Source organism: Chanodichthys erythropterus, chromosome 18 (assembly GCF_024489055.1).
Source record: "Chanodichthys erythropterus isolate Z2021 chromosome 18, ASM2448905v1, whole genome shotgun sequence".
In the NCBI taxonomy this organism is placed as follows: Eukaryota; Metazoa; Chordata; class Actinopteri; order Cypriniformes; family Xenocyprididae; genus Chanodichthys; species Chanodichthys erythropterus.
The window spans coordinates 38,304,023-38,317,792 of NC_090238.1; the positions used below are offsets into that span (position 1 = coordinate 38,304,023).

General features: G+C 32.8%; 2 protein-coding genes across 2 annotated transcripts in view; one reads left to right on the forward strand and one right to left on the reverse strand.

Moving 5' to 3' along the window:
- Positions 1-13,770, forward strand: part of dnajc17 (DnaJ (Hsp40) homolog, subfamily C, member 17) — an 84,227-nt gene that overhangs the window by 62,515 nt on the left and 7,942 nt on the right. The gene's annotated exons all lie outside the window — the stretch shown is intronic.
- LOC137006319 (cdc42 effector protein 3-like) lies at positions 957-7,679 on the reverse strand. Its single transcript, XM_067366956.1, has 3 exons — positions 6,765-7,679; positions 6,468-6,535; positions 957-2,432 (listed from the first exon to the last, which is right to left on the reverse strand). The coding sequence occupies exon 3, from the start codon at positions 2,367-2,369 to the stop codon at positions 1,794-1,796; it is 576 nt and encodes a 191-aa protein (XP_067223057.1). The 5' UTR covers positions 2,370-2,432; positions 6,468-6,535; positions 6,765-7,679; the 3' UTR covers positions 957-1,793.

Genomic DNA, 13,770 nt, shown 5'->3' on the forward strand with positions numbered 1-13,770 from the left:
AACACTGTTTAGTTTTTTTTTTAAGCCTTTTGATTTACGACGACACAAGAAATGTCCCCATAAACAATGTTTGCGTTGTAATACACATGTTATTATACCCATTTGCACACACATGCTCACTCTCATGCAAACACAAACATAAATATACTAATCATAGTTTTTTCTTATTTTTATATTTCTTATTTTTTTTCTGTTTCATATTTTTTCTTATGTAATATAGTAAATATTTAAAAATTAATATTAAATTTTTAATATTTTCTTTTCTTAATTGTTGTACGCCTTATTAATTTTAATAATATTAAATATTTAAAAATTAATGTTAAATATTGAATATTATTTTCTTTTCTTAATTGCTATATGCCTTATTGATTTATTAGATAGCTAATGATTTTTATTAATAGTAATATTTTTGTATTTTTAAGATTTTTACATTTCAAATAAATATATTTTTTCTTAAAAGTGCCATAGAATGGAAAATTGAATTTATATTGGTATAGTTGAATAATTAGAGTTCAGTACATGGAAATGACATACAGTGAGTCTCAAACTCCATTGTTTCCTCCTTCTTATATAAATCTCATTTGTTTAAAAGACCTCTGAAGAACAGGTGAATCTCAACATAACACAGACTGTTACGTAACAGTCGGGATCATTAATATGTATGACCCCAATATTTGCATATACCAGCCCATGTTCAAGCATTAGTCAAGGGCAGCCAGTATTAACGTCTGGATCTGTGCACAGCTGAATCATCAGACTAGGTAAGCAAGCAAGAACAGCGAAAAATGGCAGATGGAGCAATAATAACTGACATGATCCATGATATCATGATATTTTTAGTGACATTTGTAAATTGTCTTTCTAAATGTTTCGTTAGCATGTTGCTAATGTACTGTTAAATGTGGTTAAAGTTACCATTGTTTCTTACTGTATTCACGGAGACAAGAGCCGTCGCTATTTTTTTTATTTTTAAACACGTGCAGTCTGTATAATTCATAAACACAACTTCATTCTTTATAAATCTCTCCAACAGTGTGTAATGTTAGCTTTAGCCACGGAGCACTATCAAACACATTCAGAATCAAATGTAAACATTTATATATATATATATATATATTACACCTTTAATATGCACATTTATTAAAATATTTACACAAGTAAATACATGCATTTTTATTAAAAATAAACATTATTTTATTAAGGAATTACTGTTGTTCCCTTCCACTTGTAGATCTAATGGTGATGTGTGAACTAGTTGGCATATTGTTACTTAATCCGGCTAGTTGTCACTGACTAGACTTTATAGGTTGTCCTTATAGAAAGAATATAGCTTGATATAATAAATCATACAGTGTTTTTAACCATTCCAGTGCAGACAGAAGGAAATCTTCTCCCAAGGTTCATTTCATCCGTGAATGCAGTGTACTAAAGCAAAGGAGTGGGGCTCAGAGAGCAAACGAGGAAATCACAGTTTAAGTGGTGAAATAAAAGCCACTTAATCATTAACTAGACTTCAGCACACATTGACTAACGCTGCCTTAAAATATCTGATTGTGGACGGTCAGCAACCGTTACACAGCGTTACATAATAAGAGCACATCCAGACTTCATTGGAAGGGGGATATTTCTTAATAAAGGGTGTGGGGTTTGGACACAAAAACAGTTTGAAACGAAAACAGTTTCCTAATCGTACAGTTCCAAGAAGAAATATTTTGTTGAGCAATATGAAGCAGTTTTGTTATTGTCCAGAGTTCAGATGTTGATCAAAAACAGTTCACGGCTCCCGTTGCGATCTATTGCTGGACTTTATCCATCACCTGCAGGACGGCGTCCAGTATGGAGGGTCCCAGATCCAGACTGAACGTGAAGGCGGTGTCGGTTTGGTCTGGCTGTGTTTCTTCTGGGTTTGTTTGTGTTGAATCTCGTCCAGAACTCAGGCTGCCACGAGCCGGACTCCTGCTGATGCTTCTGGGCTCCACGTGCAAACACTCTTCCTCCTCTTCCTCGGCATCCAGGAGGGGAAGCGAGCTGCATTTCTGCCTCTGATTGGCCGGCGCGTGTTCCATGATCGGGCTGCATCGGCCCGGTTCGTCCAGGTTAACGCGGGGCGGCTTCGGCGGTGGTGTGCACGTGAGGAACAGGTTCTGCTCGCTCTTGGAGCTCTGAAGCAGGAGACTCTGGCCCTCCTTCAAGAACGAGAGGTCGCCGAAACTCTCCGAGTGTCCGTCCATTCCGATGTGAGAGACGTGCCTGAAGTCACCGAGAGGAAGGCTGATCATGTTGACCGACACAACCTCCTTTCGGTTTGTTAGTCTCCTCTGCCATCTTCCAGATGCTGGTTTGCGGTAAAGCAATGTCCTTAGAGGCATCGTAATCCTTGAGCTGTTTCTTCAGCACTGTGACAACATGTGATGAGCGGAGAAATCTAGATTCTGAAACGGATTACAGGAAAATAGTCATCAAACCTGACAGATACATACATATTTACTACCGTTCAATAGTTTTATTTAGCAAGGATGCATTAAAGTGATGAAATGTAACTTATAGTAAACTTATAATCAGGGCCTAAAACTACTGCCACATCTACCAACGGCCAGTGACTTAATTTACTGGCTATAAAACCATTGGTTATGACACCAAAATTATAGATACCAGTGAAAATTCACAATTCTCTGTTCCAATTTCAATACTTATTTAAAACATTATTAAAGACAAATAAACAGTCAGTAATAGCACAAACTAATACAACAGAACAAAGCTTTTCAGGTAGGTCTAACAACAGGTTTTCATGTACAGAAATTTAATAAAGCAGTCAACTGTAAAATAATCACTGCATAGATTTACTGTATAACTTAAACATATACTCAAAAATGCTGCGATAAAAACAACCCAATTTTGGGTGAAAATGGACAGCGATCGGGGTGTTTTAACCCAGCGAATGCTTTACTTTAACCCAGTTGATGCATTTTTTTAACCCAGCGGTTGGGTTAAGAGTTTGCCCATCCTGCTGGGTAGTTTATTTAACTCAACTATTGTTTAAAAATTACTGTATTTATTGCTTAAGTATGTTGGAAATGAACATTTATTAATGTTTAATAAACAAACATTATTACATTTCTTATTAATAAATGTTTCCTCTAGTAATTATGTGTCTGATTTTTAATTTCCAACCTATTTTGGGTTCATTTTAAGCCAGACATATAGTCATTTTTTTAAACAATAGTTGGGTTAAATAAAATTGCAAAAATGTAACCCAACCGCTGGGTTAAAACAACCCAATTGTTGCTTGATTAACATTAATGACATGGACAGCAGCAGAAATATTAGGCTGCTGTCACTTTAAGAGCTGCACGGATCCAATATACTGATGCTGTTACACATGAGAATTTTCTTTCTCAGCTGTTTGCGTTCATTTAAGACTTAACCGACTGTTTACTAGGATGCTTTGTTTCTTTTAAGTACAAGAAGACGTGAAAGAGCTCATTTCAGTATTCACACACTATCTGAGACGCGGTTTTCTGTGTGCATGCTTGGGATGTTTGCGCCCAGAAAACTTCTCACAGCACGCGAGAAACGAATTGAGTTCCCTTTTGCGTCTTCTTGCGTGTGAATATTTACATTGGCGTGGCTTAAACTTTCGTGATGATACAAAATCTTATCGTGAAACCAAAATCGTGTTCCGCATTAAGTATGTTCTGGCTGTGATTGTCTTGTGTTGCAGGACATTTTCACATTCAGTGTTGACTTTCACTTTGTTGGCTTACTTCACATGGAGACACAGTATTACTTTAAACAAAGGTGCACATGGAATTTCTGCCTGTAATTCCCTTACATGGATGTTTAATTGTTTCTCTTTTTAATAATGACCTTTTTGAAGAGTTTAAAATGAATGCTTTTCTACTACCAAAACAAGTAACACATTTTACTATATTTATATCCATTTTCCCTGACAATCAGCTCAAAGAATGTGGAAAAAAACGTAGTTTTTGTTCATTTTTTTAATTTGTTCCCTTGATAAATCTATAATTATGTCTAATGTTTGAAATATATACTGTATATCAGGAATGAAATGTGTTGTAAAGTGTCTGATCCAGCACATGTACAGTACCATAACAATCACTGATATAGCTGTTCATTTTAATCAGTATTTGATTAAGATTAGTTCTTGTTACAGATTAACAGTTGATATTGCGACATCTTTACAGCCGCTGGCATGTTTTATCCTCGCTCACTATGAATGACTTGTGATTCTTTCGTGGGATCTTTAATGAAATCACATTTACACATATTTTAATTGTGCAAGATTCTTGTGTAACTGCTGACCTGCATTCTGGGAGCATGTTTTCACAGCGCTCTATGATTCAGTACAGGTTAAATTAGTTTGTAATAAAGAGTAATAAGTCTCATTTGTTGTGATAATGTACATAGGAAGCATTTTACTCTAGTTGGCATTCACGGCCCTGTTTTGCGGTTTACAGTTCACTCGCACATTAGATCAGTGTTCGTGACTCGCAACACTCACTCTTTAAATTTGTATGGCACTACAGAAAACATGTTTTGTTGGCCAATAAAGGTTTTATCGGCACTTTAGTAGCAGCGGGAGATGGCGAGCGCGGACATAACGGCATTCCTTTTCAAACATGCAACGAGAGGGAGGGAGGATACAAGTCAATTGTTCTGAAAGGAAATGCATGAATTTGAAGGTTTAAACCAATAAATCCCCAAAACAACCTACATTTTGAACAATTATTAACACACCCTTTCTTTTCAGAGCACCTTACTGGGAAAAAAACCGTTCTTCTCCAAAAAAAAATATAACTCCAAGATTCGTAATAATACACTGGGTTAAAATGTGGGGTTAAAAACAACCCAAATTCAGTTTAAAATGGACAAACCCAGTGAATGGGATGTTTTAACACTGCGAATGGGTTGTTTTAACCCAGCGGTTGGGTTAAATGTTTGCCCAACGTGCTTGGCAGTTTTATTTAACCCAGCTATTGTTTAAAAATGACTATATGGCTTGTTTAAAATTAACCCAAAATAGGTTGGAAATTAAAAATCAATAAAAAATAACAGTCCAATTTCTGGGTTAAAACAATCCAATCGCTGGGTTAAAACAGTCCAATCGCTGGGTTAAAACAACCTAATCGCTGGGTTAAAACAACCCAATCGCTGGGTTAAAACAATCCAGTCGCTGGGTTAAAACAGTCCAATTTCTGGGTTAAAACAACCCAATCGCTGGGTTAAAACAGTCCAATTGCTGGGTTAAAACAACCCAGTCGCTGGGTTAAAACGGTCCAATTTCTGGGTTAAAACAACCCAGTCGCTGGGTTAAAACAGTCCAATCGCTGGGCTAAAACAACCCAATCGCTGGGTTAAAACAATCCAGTCGCTGGGTTAAAACAATCCAATTTCTGGGTTAAAACAATCCAATCGCTGGGTTAAAACAACCCAGTCGCTGGGTTAAAACAATCCAATTTCTGGGTTAAAACAACCCAATCGCTGGGCTAAAACAACCCAGTCGCTGGGTTAAAACAATCCAATTTCTGGGTTAAAACAACCCAATCGCTGGGCTAAAACAACCCAGTCGCTGGGTTAAAACAGTCCAATCGCTGGGTTAAAACAGTCCAATCGCTGGGCTAAAACAACCCAATCGCTGGGTTTGTCCATTTTCAACCCAACTTGGGTTGCTTTTAACCCACTATTTTTTAGAGTGTACTAGTGTAGTGTTAATTAATTTAGGAAATATGAATGCTGCCATATGATGGTTGTCTAATGAAAAAATGAATTTTTTTATAGATAGTGGCATCAATTATATTCTTGCGTCTATTCATTTATATGGAAGCGTTAACTGTGATACAATTGCATTTATGCATAAATATCACTATTATTATTATTATTATTATTATTATTATCTGTGTTTCTTCTTTTCAGACAAAATTGAACATTTTATGCTTTATTTTTGTTACGCTTTGTTACGTTAGGAACAACATTGAAGATCCCATGACAGTGATTCACTGAGGCTTTAGTCTGTACGCTGTAAAAAAGAATTGTTGGTTTAACTTAAACTAAATTACCTGGTTGCCTTAATTTTGAGTTCATTGAAATTAAAATTTGAGTTAATACAATGAAGGTGATTGATTTAATCAAAAGCGACTCAAAATATTATGTTATCTGAACCATATTACACCATAAGTTGATTTGACAAAAGACAAATGTTGTGATAAATCATATAATCAAATAATTTTTACAGTGTAGAAGTTCCAAGTCAATAAATTGAATAAATATTGATTAAATTCAAGGAGGAAATGATAATTTATGATGATCATCAATGCCATTTCTCATTGTGGTACAGTTTCCAAACGCAGCATTTTCCTTTCTTCTTAAACATCCAACAATTACGAATCAGAATCATTCTGGTCAGTGTTTAAAACCTTTAAAAGTATGTTTTATTGTTCGAGACATACCTGTAAAGGTGCGCAGGTATTCACACCCAAGTCTGAACGTCTGAAGCCAACAAACGTTAGAGGTGTTTCTGTGAACATGACAAGACTTGTTAGGCTATAGAACAGGTTGCACAGAGACAGACATATCCTCAAAAATCCTAATTAATCATCATATTTTATTAGTATTAGTGTCAAATCGATGTTAATCTTTTTTGAAAATATTAACAATGGTTGTATAAACTTGTTTAATACAAAAGCAATGCCATATAATGATGGTGGAAGTGAAATAGTGGAAGTGACACGAGCAATTCCTCTTACCGTAACCTCTTTACCGCCAAGATATTTGTAGTTAGTTTTGATTTTAAAATCTTCTACAGTTCAGAGTCCTTCATAGATCCCAAGTGTTAAAGTCCAGAGATTGAGGAACAGGTGAGGCTGACGTCGTTCAGGTGCAGATAGAGCCGCGTCTCCACCCTCCTCTCGACTAAACCTCGCCGTTTGTTTGGTCTGCGCTGACGTAACTCTCGTGAAGCACAATCTCAGCTGCAGAGGAAGTTCACCTGAGCGATGTTTGTCGTGTTCCTGGGAACTCTGGGAAGGGCACGGCTCGGTTCTGTGGTGTTGCAGGGGCTTTGATGATTACTAATCTCCATGTCATTGTGCTGGTTTCCTGTAGGCTTTACTGAAGCGCCGGTGCTTTGTAATGACAGCGGTCTCTCGCTCTGGGACGTGTGTGTACAGGCAGACCCGCGTTACACAAGTTCTGTTGACATGTAGTAATTCCTGCTTGCGCTCCCATGACTGAACGCACATGGATGCAACCTGTTTCTTTTGTCTGCTGACTTTGAGTCAAGTCGAGTCAAGACTGATTGTTGTTGTTTTTATAGTAATATTGTAGTTTATTCAGTGACTTCAGTGAGATGAAGCACGTTCTGTACTAGTTTCGAAAGTTTGGCGCTCTAAATGAAGCACATTGCTGACTAAGAATGTATCTGACCAGCCTGTAAAATCACCAACTGTTGTTTGGTTTTGCTTGAATGCTTTTATTGGCAGGTCAATCTGAAATTGGTTATAATAGTCCTTGTTTTATAGCAAAATATGCAGGTGTGCTCTAGGATATGTGCCAATGCATTTCTCAGAACCTTTAACCATGTATTAGTTTCTTTCCCTTTCTCAGCTTTCAGGAAAAAATAAAAAATGACTACATGCATAATTGGAAATTAAAGGCTGTTTCCTGCATCTCTGATGTCATTGTTAACAGACACACGTTACATAGTTTTATCGAAAATTTAGAAAATATTAATTTTGCAATATGACAGCGATGCACCACAGTGGAATTGCACTAATGCATTTTATTATGAAAAATCGCATCTTTATATCATCAAATATATTATAGCATTCATTTATTAATTTGGAAGTGTTTACTGTGTATGATTGCATTTATGCATAAATAACACTATTATTATCTACATTTCTTCTTTTCCGACTAAATTTATCACTGTATGTTTTATGCAGAGAATCTTTTGTAATGCTTTTAGGAAGGAAATTGAAGATCCCATAATAATGATTTACTCAATTTTATTTTATTTTTTTAAAATCTATTAATTTTTTAATTTATTTTATTTTTTATTAATTATTTTATTTATTTTTTATTTATTATATTTTTATGTATTATGTATATATTTTAAATGTATCATATATTTATATACATTTTATTTAATTTATTTCTAATTTTATTTTTATATTTTTTTATTATATATTTATTTATTTATATTTATTCAAAATATTTATTTACATTTTAATTTATTATATATAATAAATTAATGTAAATAAATATTTTGAATAAATAAAATTTAAAAAATATCAAAATAAAATTAAAAATAAATTAAATAAAAAATATATAAATATAAATAAAGAAAAATTAAATAAGTAAAATTAATAAATATATAATACATTTAAAATATAAAAAAAATTAAAATAAATATATATATTTGTTGTTGTTTATCCAAAGGATACATTTCTCCATTATAACATGACAGCTTTGAAATATTCAATACTAAGATCCTCACAGTCTCTGGTAAATCTAGTAAGAAGTTGTTCCTCATTATCAGCTGGTTTCCCAGCAGACGGATAAAAACCTGTTCACCCTGTCTGCTTGTGTAAAGACTGTCATATCTACAGCAGGTTATTTCCAAACACTACAACATCCATTCACAGATTCTGAGCCGTAGACAACAGCATAATACAGTTACTGGGAAAGACCGGCTTTGATATACAGTACGACGTTATGCTTCAGGACGGATGAATTATGGAAACACTCCAGCCTGCTACATTATGTTATTGAATATCTTGTTTCTTCCTTTGCAAATGCCTTGAACAGAGTGTTTTTTTCTTCCAAACAACATAAAAAGTTCATCAAGTGTTCCTTCTGCCTACTGGGATCCCGGATGGACGCCAGATTCGGAGGGGAATCTTGCGGAGCTCAAGAACTGGGTTTTCTCCATGCTTTCCGTCAGACTCCTTTCAAACACGTCCAATAAACAAAGGGCCGCCCTTCCTTCATCTGCTTCAAAGAAGCAGGTCTTCCTCCACACATGCAATCATTCACACAACCCAAACATCAGCTCTTCGTCAGAAGGTTTATCCAGCGCTGGAACTGTGAATTTCTGCAGCTCTCATTCCTCTCTGACGAGAGACGCTCTCATGCAAACAGATAATCAAGACGCCGTTCTCTGTCTGAGGCCAAACGGCCACACCAACGGACTTTCACCATATTCACGCATAGTGCGTTTTGAAGTTTGCTTGATTGCTTTGGCAGGAAATTCTTCCTGTAAGAGCTCTTTCAGCTGATATATTGGTGTTCATCTTTTGTTTTCACTCTTAATCAATCATATAAGCGATTCTGATGAAATATCACCTGCTCGACACTCACTTAAACTGGATGCTGTTTCTGTTCAGCACAATAGGTTTTGGAACAGATCTATAGTGTAGTCTAGATTGAGGGAAGTACGATTTTTTTTTTTTTTTTTTTATGTTTTTGAAAGACGTCTCTTCTGCTCACCAAGATCAAAAATACAGTAAAAACAGTGAAATATTTTTACAATTTAAAATAGCTGTTTTCTATGTGAATAAATAGTAAAGTGTAATTTATTCCTGTGATCAAAGTTGAATTTTCAGCATCATTACTCCAGTCTTCAGTGTCACATGATCCTTCAGAAATCATTCTAATATGATGATTTGATGCTCAAGAAACATTTATGATTATTATCAATGCTGAAAACAGTTTCATATTTTGGTGGAAACTGATACATTTATTTTTCAAAAGTTCTAAAAGAACGGCATTTATTTGGAATAGAATCTTTTGTAACATTATAAATGTCTTTATTGTCATTTTTGATCAATTTAATGTGTCCTTGCTGAATAAATTTATTTAAAAAAAAAAAATCATACTAACACCAAACTTTTCAACGGTAGTGTTTTTAAATAAAATATAAAACGAAAATAAAGATAAAATATAGTATAAATAAATAAATGAATAAATAAATATTGCAGCAATTAAATATTGGTGAAATAGTAAGAAATAGTGGTAAAATACAAAAAAATAAAAAATAAATTATGTGCCAAAACATAACTTCCAACTATTATTATTGTAAAATAAAATGGAAAATAAATAAAATAAAATTTTGTATAAAGAAATCAAATATATATAAAATAAAAATAAGTAAATAAATTAATATTGCAGGACTATTTAAGTGATTTTTTTTAATCAAAGGTGATTAAAAGAGAAATAGTAAATAAAATACCAAAAGAACTTCCAAGTATTGTAAAATAAAATATAAAATAAATCAATAAAACATAGTATAAATAAATAAATGAATGAATAAATAAATACAATTTTTAGTATGAAAAATATAAAAATAAGTAAAATCAATATTGCTCAATATTGCAGATTATTTAAGTGAATTTAAAGAAGAAAAAAAAAATAAAAGGTTATTTGAAAATTGTGGGAAAAGAAATGGTAAATAAAATACAAAAAAAATGTGGCACAAAAGATCTTCCAAGTTTTGTAAAATAAAATAGAAAATAAATATAACATAGCATAAATAAATAAATGAAATACAAATTGTGGGAAAAGAAATAGTAAATAAAATACTAAAAAAAGCACAAAAGAACTTTCAAGTATTGTAAAATAAAATATTAAATAATGTAGTCTAAACAAATTAGTAAAAACATTTAAAATATTTGAAGAATAAATTTGAAAAATTTAGTATAAAAATATGTATGCAATCATATGCGTGTATTATATATATATATATAGTGCATTATTCTAGAACTCCATATAAGAACATTAATATAACATATAACAATCATTCTTGTATTTTTATTGTCTGTGTGTGTGTGTGTTTATGCAGTGTGTGTGTGTGTGTGTGTTTATGCAGTGTGTGTGTTCACCTCCTCACGTCTCCTGGCACCACATCATGATTCATGTGTGATGATTAAATCAAGGAAGTTCTGTTTGGATTTTCTTGGAGAGTTTTAAAGCAGTATTTGGTCTCCTCACTCCACCGGATCATTCGTTGCTCATTAATGAGATCAGATGGGATTACTCACACCAGTGCCAGCTTTACTGTAAATACAGCACACTTTGGATAATGGATAATAATGGGTGTGTGTTGCATTGTGATGTTATTTTGAAGATCAGCTGCTCCGTTAATGAGTTTTCACTCCGATAATCACTCGAAAACATCTGTGTTCTGGAGCTGTTGGCTGGTGTTCTCCTCTTCAACACTGGCATGATCTGGAGTCATCACAGCCTGATTAAAGTTAAACGCAGCGAAACGCTCTTAACTCTTTCAGCCAAGTGTAAGTCAGTTTAAATGTTTATTTCGCCCCTTTGAGTTCTGAGAGTGACACTAATGCATCTGCTGTTTGTAAAAGCCGGTTTTAAACGCTGTCGTCTTTTCCCACACAAGCAGAAAAGCTCCATGTGTTCAACAACATCCTGGATGTGTTCAGACTGCTTCATTTGCTCTGTCTGATTGTGTAACCAGGTGTTCTGGGAGACAGGAAGTTGCCGTACGGTCACACAATACTTGGAGGATCTTTTGTGTTATTTATTGTTTATTTTTCCACTATTTTTAATGACCTTTTAACCTTTTTTTTTTTTTACTTAAATAGTCCTGCAATATTGATTTTAATATTTTAATAGTATATTTTATTTATTTTATACAGTGTATTTATTTATTTGACATTTTATTTTATAATACTTGAAAGGACTTTTGTGCCACATTATTTTTTTGTATTTTATTTACCATTTATTTTCCCACAATTTTTCATCATCTTATAACTTTTTTTGAAATACACTTAAATAGTCCTGAAATATTTATTTATTTTTATTTTTAATCCTATACTTTATTCATTTATACTATGTTTTATTTATTTTATATTTTATTTTATGATATTTTGAAGTTCTTTTGTGCTACATTATTTTTTAGTATTTCTTTTTCCACAATTTTTAATGACCTTTTAAAATAGTCCTGCAATATTGATTTTACTTATTTTATATTTTTATACTAAATTGTATTTTTTATTTTTTCATTTATTCATACTATGATTTATTTATTTATTTTATATTATATGTTACAATACAATAATTTAAGTTCTTTTGTGCCATATTATTTTTTTGTATTTTATTTACCATTTATTTTTCCACAATTTTTCATCATCTTATAACTTTTTTTGAAATACACTTAAATAGTCCTGAAATTTGTATTTATTTACTTATTATATATACATTATTTTTTAGTATTTTATTTTTTACTTCTTTTTCCACAGTTTTTAATGCCCTTTTAACTTTTTTAAATAGTCCTGCAATATTGATTTTACTTATTTTTATATTTTTATACTATTTTTTTTTCATTTATTTATACTATGATTTCTTTATTTATTTTATATTTTATGTCACAATACAATAATGTAAGTTCTTTTGTGCCATATTATTTTGTAGTATTTTGTTTACTATTTTTTTATCACAATTTTTAATCAACATTTACATTTTTTTTTAAATAATTCACTTAAATAGCCCTGCAATATTTATTTTGTTTATTATTTTTATTTGTTATATTTTATTTATGTATACTAAAAATTATTTATACTATATTTTATTTATTTATATATTTGCTATTTTATTTTACAATACTTGAAAGTAATTTTTGGCACATACTTTTTTTTAGTATTTCTTTTCCCACAATTTTTAATCAATTTTTTCATACTATATTATATTTTATTTTTATATTTTATTTATTTTACATGTAGTTTCTCACATAATATGAGTTTGGAAACATTTCTAAACTACTTTCGTCTGTAATAGACAATTATGGGTAATATCATAGCAGCGTTTGAGACACACACCTTTATATCTTTGAATCTATCTTTAATCTGACGAGTGATACAGATGGTTTCTCTGTTATCTCTGTTGTCATTTGATCTGTTCTTCACAACCCTTTCATTTCTCTGTCTCTCTGTAGATCTTGATTTGGTGGTGTTAGAGTTGCACTTTTGAGTCTCTTACTATCTCACAATGATCTCTAATCACGTGTCCGACACACATTTATCAAGCCGACCGCTCCTGATGACAGATATGGACCAGGATAAATGACGTTCCCCCTCTAAAGCTCTGGGTTTTCAGCACTCGTACCTGAACGCGCTTGAGAATAGCCATGCGTCCAGAGATCTGAGCGAGTGTGAAGAGGAGAGATGTTCTGCTTGTCATCTTCTCAACATCCTCCCGTTATCTACAGTCATCATTCTGAAGTGTGTGTGTTTATCTGGCCGTGGGGAGGAAAGAGAGATGACGTCTGCCAGACGCAGAACTAATGTGAGCGCCGTGTCTGTCTGGAGATGTTCAGTTCATCTCATATGTTTGTATGGTACTTTGTGTACTGTAGTTTCAGAAGTAAAAGCTGTTGTTTAATAGTGTTTTACAGATCAAGATTGTACTCTGTTAGATTGGAGGTGATCTATACCTAATGTTAACTGTTTTGTTAACTGATGAGCATGCCGAAGTAGAAAGAAAATGGAAAATATTTAGCGAAGCTGCTGTTAATAATTTAATGGAATGGAACTTAATAGGTAACCATGTGTAGAGATAATAAAATTGGTGTTATATAATCATTTGTTCTTGATCTAAGAACTGCATTTTGGACTAATAACTTTTCAGAAAACATGTTCTGCAGCTTCGCGATGTTTCTGAGGTGGAAGAAGGCTGTTTTTGTTACATATGAAATATGAAATATGAATATCATCTGAGTATCATTGGCATAAC